Source organism: Tauraco erythrolophus, chromosome 27 (assembly GCF_009769465.1).
Source record: "Tauraco erythrolophus isolate bTauEry1 chromosome 27, bTauEry1.pri, whole genome shotgun sequence".
Taxonomy (NCBI): domain Eukaryota; kingdom Metazoa; phylum Chordata; class Aves; order Musophagiformes; family Musophagidae; genus Tauraco; species Tauraco erythrolophus.
In genome coordinates, this window is record NC_141491.1 from 1,093,602 (window position 1) to 1,113,527 (window position 19,926).

The window sequence follows — 19,926 nt, forward strand, 5'->3', positions numbered from 1 at the left end:
CTGCTGATGTAATGTTTATATACTGTGCATATACCCGCATAGAAACGAGTCACACGTACACGTATAGATAAATAGACCCCCATGCTGACGTGCACCCACGAGCTAGCAAGCTGCTTCCTTAGCACCCCTAACCTGCTAGAGCTGACTCAGGTGGCTGCTGCATTAACTCAGCAGCCTCCATAGAAACCTACAACATTCTAGGAAAATTAGGGCTACGGCTAAGCCTTCAGTAGCTGCACCAGCTTATAGTCATTTATTCCAGTGCTGTAATATGTTACCCAAAAACGATGTTTAGTCTCGTTTTAAATGATTAAGGCAGCTCTGCCTTTGCTGCTTCCTGTAGGAGGTTATACTGCAGTTAATCTGATCATTATTGAGGTTTTTCTTGATGTTTTAATTTAATCTTTCCTTTGCTTTAATTTCATTATCCAGCATCATCTGCCCCCCATCTGAACACCCTCACCCTTGTAGATCAGAGGCCGTGCTCTCCACCACTTACCACCTTGCAACCTCATTTGCACTGGCACAGAGCGAGGGTTGAACGCTGCCGTGCTGGGAGGGCACAGCGTTCCCTCCAACACGCAGGAGTCAACGGTCACAAAGAGTCAGGGACTCAACACGGATTCTCGGCGCTGCCTTTCTTATTCCTGATTTACCGTGGAGTGGTAAACAAACCACTCCATATCTCTGCACCCGTTTCTTTCTCTGGAAATAGCAATCGTGGCAGCCCTTGTCTAAAGGGCTATAGATTTAATTGCTATCAATCAAAATGGGTTTTGGAAAAAAAAAATAAACATTTTTAAGAGAAAAAAAAAAAAAAAAGGAGAAAAGCCAGTCCTTGGGGTTTCTGGCTGGCTGCCTTGGCTCAGATTGTCAAGGCAGCCACAGCCTTTGTTCCCTTCCACAGAAGAGGAATCATTATTATCCTTGCTCAAAAATACGTGGCTTGCCTTTTCTACCATTAACTTAGCAGGTGCTGCCCCACGCAGTCGGTACCTCGGCACAGACTTGCAGAGGATAAAGATAGACAAAATTAAGGAAGCCTGAGCCTAGAGGAACAGGGCTAAAAATATTTTCAGTGGAGGCATTAGCTCCCTTTATACACTGATTTGAAGTAGACCGAGTAACGCTTCCGAAAGCACTTGAAAATACACTTGTGCAAAACCTCCCTGGATTGCCCAGCACAGCCACATCCTCGTTGGGAGAGCACTGTGCATGCTCTGCAACAGCAAAGACAAGAATTACCACCCTCCTATCAGTGGCTGGTAGGGCACAACATAGCACCCTTCGGATGCAACGGGGAGGAAGGGAAAGCATTTGCACGGAAGGGCATGAACTGCACTACAGACACTTATTCCTACAACAAAAGGAGGCAATTAGCTTACTAAACTGCTCTTTATGATATTTAAATAGCTACTTAAACCATTGCTGAGATAAGGCCAAGTCAACCCTAAAAATTCCTAGGCCAGAAGTGAAGGATTTGGACCATTCTCTCCAGCGGTCCCCAGTACTGCCCTGTCTTACCAGCATCCCTCTCCCCCTCCCCACTACCAGGCATGCCCAGGGCCATACAGGTACATTGACACAGACACAGAAACCAGCACGTACCCCTGCAATCCTGCTCGTTCTTGATGCATATGGAAGGAGGCTTCTGCAGGTGTGGGCTACCTCTGGGAGGAGAAGCATCCAGAAACATAGGTAGGTTCTAGTCCTGACGCCCTTCTGAAAGGCAGGTGGTACAAAACAGCCTGATGAGCAAGACTGCTCAACAAAACATCAACAGTATGTTGGCAGTTCGTTTCAAAAGCCCTCCCTCTCCCCCTAATTCCTTGTGACTTTTTATAGTTTTAGAAAAATTCGTTAAAAAAAGATAAATGTGGATTGTTTGTACAAAAAGCAAGTGGAAGGGGATTATTTTTTCAATCTTTCATAAAGCAATATTAAAAATATCAAAGGAGTAACACCTTTTTCTGAGCATTTTGTTTCCTTTCCAAAGCCTTTTCTGAGGGAAAAATATTTTCGCAGATTTTCAGCATATTCCATTAATAGATTTACTCTCATCTCACCTGGCACTGGGCTGCTAATAGAAGGAATCGCACCCAGTGGCAAAGAATGATGATAAACATCTTTCACATCTAGGCTTTGACTTCCATCTACTCTTTCTAAAATCCACCTTTTGCCTCCTTTTTCCTTAAAAATCTTTAGGGCACTCATAAAGAAGAGGCCACAGATAACACATCTTGATAGATAAAAAGTAAAGCTTTGAAAAAAAAAAAAGTAATCCATCCTCCACTAGCCCAAGATCCTTCACTGCAATATATTGCATTGCTTTCTCTAGATTAGATTCAAAATTCTCCAAGGAAAGGACTCCCACCGCTTCCCTGGAGAGCTTATTCCAGGCTAATAGATCTCAATGTCACGGATATTTCTCCTGCTGTTCAGTCATAATTCTTTCCTTATTTTTTCCTCTCTTGCTGCCATTATAGTCCCTCGCACCATGTTAAATTATTCTCCTTTCCACATGGCAAGTTAGCTGCCTACCAGTGTAAGAGGAATATAAAAACCTTCCACAGCAAATTCTTATCCCAGGGACCACTTCTGTCTGTCAAATAATTATCACTGTTAAAAGTGAGCTGGGGAAAAGGTAAAGTAACGCACATGGCTTTAGTGTGGAATAAAATGAATAGGTAATTCAAAGTACATCCTTCCTGACAGTAGCCAGAAATACTAAATTTGACTCAATGCTGCTTGTTTAACCTGAAACAGTCCATAATATACTGGTACTGCAACCCAGCGTTCATCGTTCTAGTTTAGACAGCCTAAGGGGTCTGCGTGAAAACGAGATTCATACCAGCTAAAGAAAGCAATGTTTTTTCAAATATTTTGCTTTTTTAAGTAAAGAGGTTGTAAACATGTAGTACCTCACACGTATCATAGAGCAAGTTCAGTATATTAAAAATCACATGTAATTTATGGGTTGCAAACATCCCTTGGATCCTGTAATGTTTTTTTGCCAGACTAGAGCAGAGTTATGAAGTCAGCATTCATGGATTGCTTGTGAACATCAGCAGCTTTGAACTGAAGACTTTATCCTACTTTTAAAGGCAGGTGAATAATACACCTTTTCCACATAATTTACCAAACAAATATATCTTAATTGATTTTTTTAAAAAAAAAAAACACACACTTATTTTTCTCCAACACTTTAAGCAACTGCACTAGATATATGACTTCAGAGATTCTTAGGCTTCGCATTTAACGATGCCATAAACACTCTTCACAATAGTTTTGTCTTTCTAAAACTCTAAAAGCAAACAGAAGGCAGTGTGCACATCGATTCCAGCTAGGAGAGTTAGCATCAGGAACCTCTGCTCTGCTCCCCGTTGTCTTGCTGAATCACCAAGTGACCTCGAAGAAGTCATTTCACCTCTCTTTGCCAATTACACAAGCTGTATCGAATTTATTACTTCTTCTTCCAATAAGTGAAGCTCAACCCATGCACACCTACAAACCCCCCTGAGAACTCTCGAGCAAGCGTAGAAGAGTACTGCTACTCACGTTCAAAATGCAAAAACTGTGCCAGAAGAACTTCAGGTGGATCAGTCAAAAGACCAGGTGACAAAGAGCTTGTGAAAATCCCTTCGTGAGTTTTGTCCTCGGTCGCGAGTCCGTCACTGTGTGTGTACACGCGTGCACGTGTTTCTTTTCGTTGCGATCTCAACTAGTGCTCGTCACAGCAGTCACAGCTGCCTGGGTGGGAAGTCAACAGCCAGACCCAATGCTCCTCTCTGTTCTGTTGCAGCAACAACTGGGAGCTCCCACTGGCTCCTCGGACCAATGAATTATCCTACAAAACGCGTGTGATGGTATATTTTTGATAAATCAGTAAGGCATTCCAATGCAATGGTGTTTTCTTTAGGAGTTTTATGTTATGAGAAGCTCTCAACCTTATTATTTTCTATTTTCGTACTATGAACGGGCTTTGCTTACAAACATCAGAGGACAGATACAAAATGTACTGTATACAACTGCAGGTAGCTTCATTTGAGAACAACTTTCTAGAAGAACCAAGTTTCCTGTTGTCTTCTTTTGGAATTGTAGTGCATATGTTGAAACTTGTATATCATTTACAGTATTGAGTCTTGTGCCACTGCTGTACCTGATGTATCCAATCTGGATTAAACAGAGTATGTGCCACAAATACCAAGATGATGCTGTAGATTTCTTCTAAAAAAATTCCGGGAGGCTCTTTTGGAGAGCTGTGGGTGTTGGCCTAAGCCGCTCGAGTTGTATTTAAATATTAATAATTCGTACTTAAGCAGCCATCAACAAAAACAGCAAGATGACCAAGATGTTATAGGAGAGCAATCACGCAGGTAGCTAAGTGCATCTCTTACAGTATCCTCCTTTTGAACGTTAAGATTTGCAACAAAATTCACCTTGGAAACAAAATCCTATCATCTTGGCCTTTTCAAACGATGCAGACAAGATCTGGGAGAGGCCCCTCCCCGGGGTAATGTGTTGTGACACAAAGGGAGTAAGGCAGGGGGGGAGAAAAAATACAAAAAGAGAAACTTCTCCTAACGAGGTATCTATTATATTTAAAAAGCGTATCTTACCCCTTTGCCTTTCAAAAGGCAACCTCATCTTGGCAATTCCGTTCAGGCTGAGGTCTTGCATCCTGTAGGGCAGAGTCAGCTCGTTCCGACCGCAAAACGAGTCGAGCTGATCTCACCCAAACCATGCCAGCAAGCGCCACGTGGAGGCATTATTTAAAATCCTCAAAAACCTTTGAGCAGAAATTAAGTGACTCTAACTAATTCACTCTAACACCCACCGAGTTAGAGCTGAGCAGAACTTACCAAGTGCTTTTCTCTCCTGCAGTAAAGGCTGGCACGCACTAGGGGCCACCACTGCCCAGCTGGCAGGAGAACCACACACCCACCCGGGGCAGGACGAAATTCCTGCGATGAAATTCCTACACCACTCATGAGCTAAAATCCATCTTACAATTCTCCTGCACAGTGAAGAGCGTCTGAAAGGTGTGGTATAAAGTTTAGATCCACCGTTGCACACAAAGGTTGAAAGTGCTGCCAGGGACACCACAGGATCTGCACAGGGAGTTTTGCAAGACCAGTAGGAATGCTCAGGCAGCAAAGGATTTATGTAAGCTGAGTGAAAACACACCGTATCTCTCAAAATTAATTTGGAAGCTGCTGAAGGTGAGTAATCAAGCATTGCTGAAGACATCCATTTCACCACGTGAAAGAAGCTCTCCTTGGAAGAACAGTTCATAGTAGGTAGGAAGCAGTGCTTTCCCTAAGGAAATTCCAGCCTTACTCTGCTCAGGAAAAAAAAAAAAAAACAACACAACAGACTATTTCTGCTCTAGTGAACTTTGAGAAATTAAAGAAACTAGCAGAAGAGATCTGTCCCTATGATCCCAAACTAAAGTTAGAGGATGAAGTTTCAAAATTAGCGTGGAGTCAACTTAGAGTCAATACCCTATGCCAGCCAGTACCCTCATCTCTTCCTGCTTCAGGACAGCTACATAAAAACCAGTGCAACCCAAACAGGAAATACCAATTAGTTTCAGTCCTAATAGGTAATTTCATTTCTAATTAAAACTTTCCTGTAAGTGTGGCAAGTCTGATACTGCTGCACCCAGAGGGACAGACCAATTATGATTGCTGCACATTTTCTACATGATTAAACCATCCTCCACTGCACAGCCTGCCATACACCTAGCTAAAGTTATTTACAGTGTTAATTAACTGCATTCAAATTAGCAATATAGGCACCGAGATGCAGGTTTCACTCTGCCACTTAACTCATGGTGCCTGGTGCGAGTAAGAGAATTACAGAAAACGGAATCACTGAATGGTTTGGGTTGGAAAGGACCTTAAAGATCATCCAGTTCCAGCCCCCCTGCCATGGGCAGGGACTTCTTCCACTACACCAGGTTGCTCAAAGCCTCAATCATCTCCAACAGAGTACGCAGTCTCACGGTGAATTCATCTTCACCCAAAAGTCACACGGAAGACTTCGGTCAAGCAAATAAAACTGTAGTTGTACTTTCTTCTTACTGAGATTTCTTACACCAAAGTGGCTGCCTTTTATCCTCCTTTGTTTACTTTGCATGGTAAAGATTGCAAGTGAACATCCAGCTGTCTTTCATTTCCTTTTATTAGCAACTTGTAACACCACCACTGGAATGCATGTAAAACATTGACCTAGACACAACTCGCTTACGAAAAAGACAACATTTTTCTTCAATCTTAAACAACATCCGTTCATGTTTGTCCACGTACTTATAGAGCAGCAGTGACGTTCCCACAGATAATGTCCATTCATGGTACCAACCAACCCAGCCCTTACAGCAGAGACATTCCATCAATCTCCACTTTTCAGCAGTTCCTGCAGATAGACTGAGTTGACATGATAGGCACCCATCCAGCTGAAGTGTCTGTAACTTCTCCTGTAGTGAGACACCGCAGCGTAGTAGTTTTGCCAGGCTTGATAATAAGATTTCCAGTAGTTTCTGTAACTCCAAGCCTCATGTGGAACACCATCATCCCAAGAGCTGCAGGAGCAGTCATCTTCAGTTTTCCCAGCGGAAGGACTAGGGAATCCATGGGAATGGCTTTTCTTTTGTTTAGGGTTTTGTTTCAGAACTTTCTTTTTCACTCGATTTTGCTTTGGGACTTGTGACAGTTCCTGAGGCTTCTCTGGTGTCGAACACAAGCCTGCATGGCCCTGACATATTGTGGGAACAGCGTTCTTCTCCTGTGTATCTGAAAGTGCTTCAAAGCACGAGTTGTTTTCCCTGCTACTGGAGGAAGCCCTGGAACTGTACAAACCATCACTGTCACCAGACACAACACCGTTTGCTACGATCTCTGCATCATGTCCCACCTCTTTCCACTCTACACCACTGTTTCTGGGCAGCTCGCCTTGTTCTCCTGGGCCTGAGTAGCTTCTTAAAATTTCAACCTCCCTCTCCAGCCCTTCTTTAATGAAATACTCATAGTCTTCAACAAACTCTGAGAAGCTCCAGGGATTTTTCTGTTGGTTTTTGAAAGACGACAAGCACGGAATTCTGGGAAGATTTTTTCTCAAGGCCTCCTCATCTGGAGACTGAGTGTTACATTGTCCATCAGTCCTGGAGACAGTTTTGACTCGATTCCTCTGTTCTGTGTGGCAACTGGAAATCTGAGGCTTTCCACTACCTTCTTCTGGTTTTGCAGAATTTGTGCACTTTTTTATCTGCTTTGGCTTCAGAGCCTTTTTTGGCCTTTCTACAGAAGAATTATCAACTGGAAAACCTGGAAGAGGCTGAGGTACTTCTGCAAAACTGTTTTGGACAGGCTGCAGTACTGGTTCCTCTGGTCTAAGACACACAGTGTCAGAATTCACTGAAGCACCTGTATGTATAACAGGTTTGACTTCTACCTGCCCATCTTCGAACTGATCCATCATTCCAGGAGGCACAGGCTCTGCACAAAAGGGAAACAAGCAGGCACTCAATCAAGTGCATCCCTCCCTCTAGAACTCAAACGAGCACCAAAGTAAAGCTTTGCAAAATCGCATAGAAGGTGTTAAGGCTTTTTAGGTTAGAGCCACAAACGGACCCCTTCAATTCTTGAAAGAGCTCAAATAGCCAGAACATTTTCTTCATGGAAGGCATCAAAAAGTTGATCAAGACAAGCAGCACTGCATTACTTGTCATACCTGTTTTCCTATCCTACTTAACCAGATTAAAAAAATAAGAACTCATGCAAGAGGGCAAGGCTCTACTTATGGCCGCACAGCTTCTGGCAAAGCAAGGGTGGCAAATCTTCTGCTGTTTCCTTCTCCTGCTGTATCTTACAGCCTGAGAAAGGCTTAATATTAGATTTCTTCAAATCCAAGTAGTTACATAGCTGCTTAAGCAACAGCTGGATGCAGAGCTCCTCTCCCTATCCATAGGCATTACGTGCATTTTCTATTGCTTCGCACAACTGTGGCAGTTACACAATCAGTCACCAGCACAGAGTGTGAAAAACCTGTAGCAAAATTAATGCAACTTCAGCAGAGAAGATACACATCAGTTCCTTGTGGGCTTGTCTGAAGCTTTGAACAAACAAAACTACTAACAAAAAAGCTGTATTCGTGAGACAGAACATACCTGGTAGAGGAAGAAGCTGAAGATTACATTTCTGAGCAATTTTCATCATCATGTTTTCTTCCTCTCCACGGCAGCAGTATGTCACAGACAAGCCTAAAGTCCCTGTGACACACAACAGAAAGTGTCAATACCTCACCTGGGCCAGTGAAACCAGTGCAAGAAGCCCACAGGACCGTTTTTACCGAAGCGCCCCGCTCTGCCGATACGATGCATGTACGTTTCCCAGTCCACAGGTACATCCAGGTTGACAACCAGATTCACCTTTTCAGCATCGATTCCACGAGATGTCTCAAGAAAGCAAGGAGGAGAGAAGGGGACAGGTAAGCTGAATATGCTGAACAGATCTGTAAATAAATACTACACATTTGGGACTAACTGCTCCCATAGTGACATCTAGCTGTTACAAGACACCATAAAGCACCTACAATTCTCCAGCCAGTTTGCAGTATTACACGTACACCAAGCATATTGCACTGGGACTCTGAAAATCAGGGATCATTTTTCTTTTGCCTTCTATGTATCAAATACAAGCAAACATGTTTTCTTCCCCCAGCATCAAAAAAATTCAGCTCGACACTGGTAATCAAATGACAGGACCTCAAATGGTCAACTGAAGAGAAAAATACATCAACCCCAAAAAAGCTGAGAGTGCCTCAAACGCAACCACTGCTCCATGTGAAATTGTTTGAGATGTTGCTATTGTGAGCACACTGTACTAGAGGAACAAACTACTCCTTCCCACAGCTCTTATCCAAAGTAAACAACTCAACTGCTCTGAAACATCTAAGCTTCTGCAAACCAACAGAGAAATTAGGCAGATGGGGAACAGGGGACAATTTCCAAGCTTCACAGTGAAAATGAAGCCACGTGCTTTATCAGTTATGTTTATGTTCCATGCAATTCCGAGTCAAATCTCATTCTCTGAGGGTACTTCATGTGCAACACACACGTCTGGCACAAAACACTGACTCACCAAGTCTGTGGAGATCAGAACCCTACAGTGGAACTGCTTTAATTTAGCCATAGCATCAAGGCGTTGGTTCTGATTCATGTTGCCTAAAAAGAAAAAAATTAGAAACCGGTTACAGTCTTCAGTTTTATGCCCTTCAAATTCTGGAAAAGAGTTTTGTAAAACTGTAAATGAAATCAGAAATAAGGTTGAGAGACACTTCCCCAAGCATCAGTTTCAAATAAGAAGACAAAGAATGAATGAAATCTTGAAAGGGAAATTCACTACCAAAATAATTCTTTTGCTTGTTTTTAAAGAGAAACCAATTATGTAGACACTTAACCCACCCGAACAACACTGACTTTACACAAATGTTACTTATACACATACACCACGGAAAACAGCACTGAAGTAAAAATTCAAGGTTTCTAATAAACGTGAGGTGCCAGCCAGCTTTTTACAGAGAAACTAGAAATAAAAAAAAAAAAAGATTAAAATTCAACATCTGCATTCCAATAAAACACTGCTTCGACCTGCAAAGGGAAGTAAACCTTGTCTGTACAAACAAGCCAAGGCACTCATCCGGACACTCGTAAAGATGAGACTCAAATAAATCTGAAAACAGGAGAATTAATCCATGTAAAAATTAAGTCCTAAAGAGCTATGAAGGTTCAAGTGCTATTTTAGTTATCCAACCAGAGGTCATGTAAACCAAGATTTAAGACTAATTTTCCTATTTTAGGTCACATTTATGCACGACTTCAATAAAATCAGAAAGTTTTGAACGGACTTACCTGAAATGCACTCAGCAGGAAAGCCTCTGGATGTCAGTACTTCAGCTAGACGTTGCGCCCTGACGGAACATACACAAGGAAAACTGTAAATAAAACTGCAGACCTGACAACTCCTGTGCATTTCTTAACAGCAGGCTATTCTTCACCGCCAAGGATTACATTCCAAAACTGTCACTTTCACCTTTGTGCCTAGAACAGTCATCTCACAGATGGAACAGGACAACATGATATCAGGTCTCACTGTACTCCAAACAGTGTATGAGGTACCTTCATGCTAAAACATGCCTTTATTTTCAGTATTTCATAACACATTCCTCTGGCTGTATTCCGGATTTGAGATTTACATACTGCTTTGAGACCCTACAGAAAGTCTACAGAAGTTTATCCGTGCCTGGACATTACAACCACTGCTTTGGAACATGCTTTTTACAAATTTTATTTCAAATTTATTACCTGCTATGCAAATTTGAGAAGACTAAGGCTTGATTAAACGGAATCTTGCTGAACAACTCCTGTAGGTGCTGGGTTTTTTCCTCAAACGTTTTATGCGGAAGCGGATGTGAATTCACAATTTTGTAATACTGCTTCAGCCCTGAGCATGAAACCAAAAAACCTGTCAGATTAAGGATTTCCATAAAAACATGCCGCGCTATGGTGCTGTCAACATGTGTCACTGCAGCTAAAACGACGACTTTAAATTTAAACAAGCACAAATAAGAACCTACAAGACAGGTTTTTCTTAAAAGGCTAAAATGTTTTTTGAACAGACAGAAAACCAGAAAGTTGCATTCATCACTGATGTTTTAAATACATCAACACTGGGGATAAATACTTCATGAACTAATCAACTCACCTGTGGAAGGAAATTATGAAGAATCCCAAGTTTTAAAGGCACATGTTTTTGGTTTTAGCATATTCTTCTTACTCTACTGATGACAACATCACTATAAATGAACTTCTACTTACCAATGAGACTGGGGTCAGTAGGGTTCAGCCTCACAAACGTTGGCTCTCTCATGTACCTGGTCAAAGCATTAGCTAAGGATTCGGGATAAGTAGCTGAAACAGCAAGCATCTGTTTATTGGCGGGCAGTGAAGAGTAAATCCAACTGTGAGACAAAGAAATGGGAATGACTGCCAAGCATGCACCTAACCCACCAATAAACGCACGAGATAAACGTCTGTCTTACTTGATTTGCTCCTGAAAGCTGCCTTCTTCAAGAAGCTTGTCTGCTTCATCGAGAACGAAAAGCCGGATACTGCCTGTATCCAAGTAGTCCAACTCTATCAGCTGTTTTATTCGACCTACACAGCAAGGAAAAGGTAAAAAGAAACTTCAAAAATATCAAAAGCTTCTAATGACGAATTTTGTAATTTTTTAAAGGTTTGTTTTAATACACCTTCAAAAAAAAAGCACATCTGGAATCATCTCTCACTAAAACTACTGGTCTAAATACCTCTGGCACTGGCCTTTGCGACCATTCCCTCTTGCTAAAACCAAAACCACCCCCAGATCCCAAAAGCCCCGATTCCTGCACAGCACGCGGAGCACAGCGCAGCTCCTCCGCACCTGGGGAGCCAACCGCGATGTGGCACTTCTTCAGCCTGGCTTTGTCCTGGCTCAGAGGAGTCCCTCCGATGAAGACGTGGCATTCCAAGCCTTCCATCTGGATTCCAAGAGCCGTGATCACGGCGTGGATCTGCACGGCGATCTCTCGCGTGGGAGCCAAGATGAGGATCTGTAAGGGCCGAGGGGGGAACCTGAAAGCTGCAGAAGGGCTCCCAAGCCGAGAGGCCAGCAGCGGGCCGCTGTGCCCCCAGACCCCGCGCCCCTCGGGCGGCAAGGCAGCTTTCCCAAAACAAGGCGCCATTCCCGCCCGCGCCGGGGCTCACCTGCGTGGCGGGGCTCTCCAGCAGCACCGCGTCCAGGGCCACGGCGGCGAACACGCAGGTTTTGCCGGTGCCGGACTTGGCCTGCACGATGAGATCTGCAAAGAGGTGCCCGGAGGTCACACCGGAGACCCCCCCGGGGCGCCCCCGCGCCCGCCCCGCGCCCCGGCCCGCCCGCTCACCCAGGCCGCAGCGCCCCAGCGGGATGGCCTTCAGCTGCACCGGCGACGGCCGCTGGAACCCGGCCGCCCGCAGCCCCGCCAGCACCGGCGCCGACAGCAGCAGCGACCCGAAGTCGGACGGGCCGCCGGGCACCAGCACGTCGCGCGTGCGGAACCGGCCCGCCGCCGCGGGCGCCGCCATCTTGGGGAAGGGAGGGGCGGCACGCGGCGGCGCGCCGGACGCGTGGTTATTCGGGCGCGCCGCGCAGGCGCACTGGGCAGCCCGCTGTGCCGCCAGGGGGCGCCGCGGCGGGGCGGGGCGGGAGCGGGGCGGGCGCTGATTGGCTGCCGGCGGCGCGGGGGGCCGCGTGGCGGCGCGGGGGCGCGCGGCGCGTTTCGCGGGGTTTTGTTTCGGCGGCGGCCGTTGGCCCTGCGGGCCGGTGACGGCGGGCGCTCACCGGCACGGGGACCGTTAGCGCCGGTGTTCACGGACCCGCCGTCCGGTGTCGTGAGCGGCACAACAGCTGAAACGTAGAAACAGCGCGGGGGGCAAAGGCTCCGCCTTCCACGGCGGGGGGGGGGGGGGGGATGCGGTGGGACCTCGCCGAGCACGTGGATCTGCGCCCCGGGGCGCCAGGCGCGGCGGAGGTGGCCCAGGTAGGGCACGGAGCGAGCGGTGCCCGGCCGGCGGCGGGAGGAGGGCAGGAAGGGAAGGCTGGAAGAGAGGAATGAGCAGAGGGAAGGGAGTTGTAAGAGGAAAGGAAGGGTCCACAAAGGATTGATGGAGAAGGCTGCAAAAGAGCATGAGGGGGACAAAAAGAGGATGAGGGGCACAAAAAGAGGATGAGGGGGACAAAAAGAGGATGAGGAGGACAAAAAGAGGATGAGGGGCACAAAAAGAGGATGAGGGGCACAAAAAGAGGATGAGGAGGACAAAAAGAGGATGAGGGGCACAAAAAGAGGATGAGGGGGACAAAAAGAGGATGAGGGGGACAAAATGGATCATGTTGGATGAGGCTCTGAGCAACCTGGTGTAGTGGAGGGTGTCCCTGGTGTTGGAACTAGATGATCTTTAAGGTCCCTTCCAACCCAAACCGTTCCATGATTCCATGTTGGCAAGACAGTGTCAATAAGCTTCCTGACAGTCGGTGCCCAAAGCATCCGTATCTGTTAGTTGGGAGAGAAAGGGCTGCCACTAATCTCCCAGCTGCCCCACCGTAACGAAATAGCAGGGACACTTTGTTCTGCCCCCTCTGGTTTCAGCCCTCCTTCCACCACCCTGACAATAGAAACAAGTTTCTCATTGCACACTCAGTGCCTGGGATACAGCTTACTGCACACAGAAATGAGATTTAAAGTCAGGGCACTACAAAAAATTACTAGTGTGGTATTCACTTTAGCAAAGGCCAAATGTATTAATCTGTTGCATGTGCGTTGCTGACTACCCTCTGTAGGCCACTTATTTTAACTCGTGGGTGGTTTTATGCCTATCAGCTTTTATTGTTACAGCAGTTCAGAGGCTCCGGACATGCAGCATCCATTCATTGCAGTGAGATTTGAAAAATCTCAACAGTGGCTTCTACTGTACGAGCACGTACACTGTATCATTATTCTCACATCGCCAGGCAGCCTAAATTAATTTTAATGGCATCAGTGTACCACAGCATTTGCCACACCTTTGAAATTCCTCATGTTTATATTCCTGATGGGGGAGAAAAAGTCTGGCAAATTCTGTTCCGTTGTTATTCTTTAGAATTGTGATATTTTCATATGAATATCCAAATACCAACCAAGAGCGGGGCCCTGCAGGGCAAAGAACAGTTTCAGGTCGGAGAGCTGACCGAGTGGGCACGGAGCAGATGGTAGGGGCGAGAACTGTGCCTCGGAGCAGAGGTAACAGGATAGCAATCTACAAGCATTCTGTTAGTTCCAATTATTTTGTAATTTTTAAGTGGATATTCCCATTGGTCCTCAAGGGGAAGCGTGTCTCCATCATGAGATAATTATCTCTCAGTAAATCTGGGAAAGGAGACAGACAAAGACACCTGGACTTAACAAATGTTTGATTAAATACAGCCTCTCGTAACCCTTTTAAATTGATGTGATTTAAACAGACAGTGAAGAACAGTCAGAAGCGACTGTTCCCATGGGGGAAGGGCAGAGAAGAGGAGATAAAACAGCCCAAAACAGCCATCATGATTAACATCTCCCCCTCTCCATTTCCCTCACCTCTTCCTTTCCTCCCCTGGGGCTGCACGCACGTTGCACTGACACCGCCGTGATTTGGGGACAGACACTATTTTCCGTGGTGCGTCGTTAATGAGACATTCGGTTCCACCACCTTAATGCAGAAAGGTGCTGCTGTTTGTAGGTATTTACTTCACTTTCCATAGGATGTGGCGGGCGGATTCCAAACCACCTCGATGTCTGTATGCTGAGGAACACTTCGACACCATGACTGGCAGATTTATTGTCCTTCTCCCTTTGGTTTTGGCCCTGACTGATCGGGCTGTGTCAGATTTAGGTCATGCTCCTGCAGCTGCATCTGTTGATCTAATTAAAGGTTTTGTTTCTCCCTCAACCCTTATTCTCACAGAACTCAGCTGCTACTGCTACTAACTTTGTTTTTCACACTCCGTGTGTTGTGCACTCCGCCGTGAGTCGGTGTAAACAGCAATCCTCCACCTTCAGGCTTGGTTTCAGCTCAGTGATGCTCAAGCACTGCATCCACCTTGTCCATGGTCACGTGCAGCCCAGCCAAGAGGAACCTGCGGTTTTGCCGTGACGTTGCTTTGCTTTCGCGTGCAGTAAGATCCAAAGGAAGTATTCCTGCTCGAAGCAGCCCTTGGAAATCTTGACAATAGGTCCTGGGAAAGGATTTAGGTTAGTAAAAGAAGTAGATAAGACCTCCTTCTGAGCTGTAAGATTTAAAAAATGGCTGGTTCTTATGAAGGGATATAAACTCTCCAGCTTGGGGTCATAAACCAACCTCTAGTTTTTGGGACATAACTCTTGCTAGGGAAAACTCTTGCTCCCATACCTACTGAGCGCACATTTTATTCCCCCAGTACAGGGCTCACCACTTTTTTGTCCCTGTTACAAAGTGCACATTACATACTTGATTTTAATTCCATCCAAGATTCATTTTCCTCTGAATCTATAGGTCAATATATCAATTTTGGATAAATGATCTTAAAAGACAGCCCTGAGGTGCACGCTGCTGATACTCAAGGTCAGGTTCTCCCTATTTCAGACTATAAAGCACTTGTCTCCAAGCTCCCAGCAGGAAGGCGAAGGTCCGTACCACACGTCCAATGTGCAGTTTGCATCGTGCCCAGACCGAAGGCAACACATGCAAAGTGGCAGCACTTAGTACCAGTACTAAGCAGTCACCACAGGTTTATCCATCTCCTCTTTCTGGGGAACTTACTTTTCATTCGCGACAGTTTAGTTATTTTTGTAACTCTTGGAAAGATTGCGATGAACTGCTCATGGAGAATTCGTATTGGCTTCCAGAACTATCGAGTTCTGTACATCTTTTAAGAATAAATTCATTATAGATTTGAACATTGCCACTGTAAACACACACCTGTCTTGTCTTATTCTTTTAGCTTCAAAGGACTTGTCTTTCATATCCGCCACGACGTGGAATTATTCAGAACAAATCTCGGTTTACATAATATTTTTTAAATATTTTTGAAGTGAGATAATCTCCTCCTCCTCTCCCAGATGTGATCAGAGGAAGACAGTGAACTTTGTCTGTTCTCTGCAGCACGTGTGACTCACTCTTCAGAGCGTGGTATGTATTTGTGTTTACACTGCCATGGCAACTGCGTTTGTCCTCTGTGCAGTAAAGCACACTACAGTGAAAGGGCCATTGATGTTAGCAAAGACAGTGACTTCGTATTCACCACCAAAAATTGACTCCAAGCACCCTCTGCATTTATTTTCCCTTTGGAAAAAAAAAAAAAGCTGAATGGGAAGTTACCCATGAGTAGCAAGTCTTTGGGGCAGCAGAATCTTCTTTGTTGCTTTAGTAATTGGCAAAGTCTTGGATTTGGCGCTGTTATAAATAACGATGATGATGATGATGGAGTCTTACATCCATCTAATGCTCATTTCAGTGCCCTTCTGCTGAATGGATCTGGTTGCTTGTCAGGCATGTCCTTCAGAAGGACCCAGAAGCACTCCACAAATATCAGATGAAATCTGAAGTATACAGGGGGGGTCACTGCAGATTCATGTGCAGATGCAGCTGCAGATAAAAAGAAAGCAGACATCAGGGTGTCAGTTCAGAGCAGCTATTTCAGCTACACCACAGAGAAGTGCCAGTCGCTTGCTCCTGTCGTTTTCCTCCAGATAAATAAATATCAGCCCATTTTATTCTCAGATACGCCTTTATACCAATGCTGGCTAAATTATTTTCAGCTAGTATGAACAGGATCTAGGTCACCAAGATGCAGCCAGCCGAGGTGTAATCCAACAGTTCTTTAACACAAGACAGCACAGCGAATGCACGAGGAGTTTCCCTACCCTGTACCTATTCCTGGCACTCCAGTGCAAGCAGAGGAATGTCAGGAGCTGGAATTTGGCTGGAGCAGAGTTAGAAGTTTTACTTTGGGGATGGGGGCATAGTGAGGTAGGGGCATGTCAGGAACTTTAAAGGCCACAAGTGCAGAGAGTGCTTACACTAAATTAGGCTTAATGGAAGAAATGGTCACATATTCAGGGGTAATTTATCTCTTTGTGCACAAATATAAAACCAGAATTAAAGTTTTGACATTATATTATTACCTATTTTGGCTGGATGTTTATGCCCCAGTGCATTTAAACAAAGATGGATGCAATTCAGGTCATGCTGCAGCTTAAGTGGGAAGAAATTCTGAAAGGTTTTCCTTCAGCATGCAAGAAAGTAAAAATGAAAGAAAATTCAGTGATAACCATGCTTGTTAGGTCAGCAGAGAACAGTCACGTGAAAGCCCTGAGAAACCAGATCAATGAACTGAAAGACAACAAATGAGATGAGCCTTCAGCTGTGAAGGGATGGATGTTCTCTCACATGGGAAGGAATGAGGCAGCTCAAGTAAGTGGAATACACCACTCTGAAAGGCACATTCTATTTTTCACCCAAGGATCTCAGTTTTTCATTTTATCCTGAAATAAGCCATGTAGCTTTCTGCTTGAGGGTGTTTTATTCTCAGCTCTGTAGTTTCTCGGAGACCTGATTTTCCACTGCACTGCACCATCTGCTCATGGTTTGCACCACAGCGGAGGGGAAGGAGTGCAGGGCCTGGCACCAAGTGTCGATGTTGCTTTGAACCAGTTGTCTACACGGAAGAGAAAAATGTTGCCTAGTGGGGGAAATCCTATCGAGAAGATATTTCAGATTTTTCTCTTCTCTTGCGAGTTCCCAGGAGTTTGGAGCACATGAATATTCTGGTCTTTTCTTTAGTCTGTGCTCGTGAACTTCTTTGTCAGCCTCATGGGACATGAGCAGCCCCGGAGGCAGATCAAAAAGACGACCTTAAACAGAAGCCAAGCAGAGGCTAAAAACTCTCCCCGGTTCATCCGCCGGCACATCACACAGTTCAGTGTCTTGCAAGTGTTGCAGGCGCTTTCTGGAACACAGCATCTGCCTACTGCCACTACATGTGCAGCTGGCCTCCTGACTGCCAAACGTGCTGGGAAATATAGTATTGTTTAACTTAGATTTGATGCTTCAAATAGCTACGTGTATCTTTTCTATCTCTCTTGTATCGGAATGTTCAAAGCACTGTGAAAAGCATCAGTTAGAACAAATTCAGGAATGATATAATTTTTTAAAAAAATACAGTATTGTAAAGAAAACGTTGGGGAGAACATCCTGTGCCTGGGATAATCCCTGATCTGATTTCATGCAGTTTTTCAAGATGCCAAAGCCATAGTGCTCATCAGCAGTCTACTTCATCTAGACGTGGTAGCCCCAGGAGAACAGAAGTCATTCCCTCTTGATGCCTGCTCTCAATCTATTCCCTACAGAATGTAAAAGAATACCTAAAAATACTGTTGTTCGGAGCTGGAGTGGATGAATTAAGCTCACAGTCATTTTTCAGCTCCAACCAGCTGAACCTAGGTCCATGAATTACAAATGTGAAGAGAAAATGCCCTCAGGTTTTGGCTTTGGTGCCATGCCACAGGGAAGAAGTAGCATCTATGTATTACTTTACAGAACTAAGATAATACAATGAATTATAAAAACATGGTACCAGGAGCCGGGAACAAATAAAGGCCTTGAGCCACCCAAGCAAGACAGAAACCTGGACCCTGAGACTGTGGTTCTTCTTGAACACGGATCCTTGTCTGAGGCACAGAAAGAGGAAAAGGAAGTTGGGTCATTCATTCCCTGTACTATTAATACTCGACAGAGGCAGTGTTTCAGCTTGTAGTCTCCACATGGTGCCAGCTTTTTGATTTTTTTTACCACTGACTGGCTGTTCAAACCTGCCATATGATGCTTGACATGCTTGGGTGGGCTGGGGACATACATGCCCCGACCCTGAGCCGTGGGGAACAACCAGCTGGCCAACAAATCCAGCCAGATTTCAAGAAAAAAATTATAGCTGGGCTAGTTGGCTTAGACTTTAAGAAAGACTGGCAGGTATCCCACTCACATCATAGCATACCCCCTTGGAAGTGATTAACTTTTTGATAAGGTCATTTCTTTAATACATTAATATGTTTACTGCCCCACGTTCCACAGATCCTTGAAGAGAGATGCACTTTTCATGCTTCCTTAGTAGACGGGAAATGGAAACCCTGAAATGAGCAAAAAGACACAAATTTTTGACCTATAATAAAAGAGATGCTGGAAGGATCAATAAATGTTAACTCTAGAGTGTTTCCCAAACATACATGAAAGAGCAGATCACAAATTTCTTATTCAAATTGGTTTTTCACACAAAGGTCAGCTTTCAAAAACACTACAGCTGATTTCTACAAACAAACAAAATCTTATGACCAACTGTAAAAAATGTTTTCCTTCGAAATCCAAAGACATGGAAAGGCAAAGATTTTAGCCAGTCTTTGTCAATACTCAGTTTTACAGGAAAAAGTAAGTAATGACATTTTTCACCCCAAATTTGAAAACACAAAGCAGTATTTCTCATCCTATCAAGTCCTTTACCACTGCAGAACAATGCAGACGAGTCTTGCTAACCCAGTACAGGGGACTCAGCATTTATCATCCAAACTACACATTTTGTGCACAAGCTGAGAATAATACTTATATATATGAGCAATGCTGAAAAATTCAACCCCCTTCCAATTCAATGCAGTTATAAAGCCTCATGATAGGAAAGTGCCTGTATTTTTTCCTGGCTCATCTGCCCATCTTTTTGATTTCCTGTGGTTGTTGATGCGAGGCAGAGCCCCTGCCCTCCGACAAGTGCATCTGTAGCACTGGCAACATCCCCTCGCACCCAGTACGTTTCCAGTTGCCACTGTGTTTGTAGGCTCCCATCAGCCGAACCGCTGCCTGTAAAACACAGCAAGGGCCAAAACTGCTGTTCTCAAAATAAATCCACGCGAAGGATTTTCAACACCTGCTTCTTTCTTGCCGCCCCCTGAACATGTGCTGTTCCTGACAAAGGGCGTTTTGATAACGGCACTGTGGTGCGCCAAGGCCAGTGCTGGCGGTGCTGCGAGGCGGTGCCACCTTCCCGGGGGGCCTGTGCCCTCCCCAAGGTGGCAAAGCGCAGTTTGACCCAGGAGGGATGAGTCTTTACGCAGCGACCAGCCGCCAGTTAGAACAAACCGGGAAAATCCACAACTGGGTGGCTGCGCACTTGTGATCAAGGCCATGTAGGTTAATCCCCGCTTTCCTGGGGTGGTCGGTCCCCGCAGAGAAATTTGCCCGATCCAGACCACAACGAGCCAAACCGGAACTTCTCCGCACAAACTCCTGCGCTACCAGCGCTCCCGAGCGCT

At 45.1% G+C, this 19,926-nt stretch overlaps 1 protein-coding gene across 1 annotated transcript; it reads right to left on the reverse strand.

Annotated features, from left to right (window-relative positions):
• Nucleotides 1-6,091: 6,091 nt before the first annotated feature.
• On the reverse strand, nt 6,092-12,163 carry DDX20 (DEAD-box helicase 20). Its single transcript, XM_009985175.2, has 11 exons — nt 11,983-12,163; nt 11,804-11,898; nt 11,481-11,649; nt 11,101-11,215; nt 10,877-11,019; nt 10,364-10,502; nt 9,911-9,969; nt 9,141-9,223; nt 8,350-8,455; nt 8,168-8,269; nt 6,092-7,496 (listed from the first exon to the last, which is right to left on the reverse strand). The coding sequence occupies exons 1-11, from the start codon at nt 12,161-12,163 to the stop codon at nt 6,394-6,396; spliced, it is 2,295 nt and encodes a 764-aa protein (XP_009983477.2). The 3' UTR covers nt 6,092-6,393.
• Nucleotides 12,164-19,926: the final 7,763 nt, after the last annotated feature.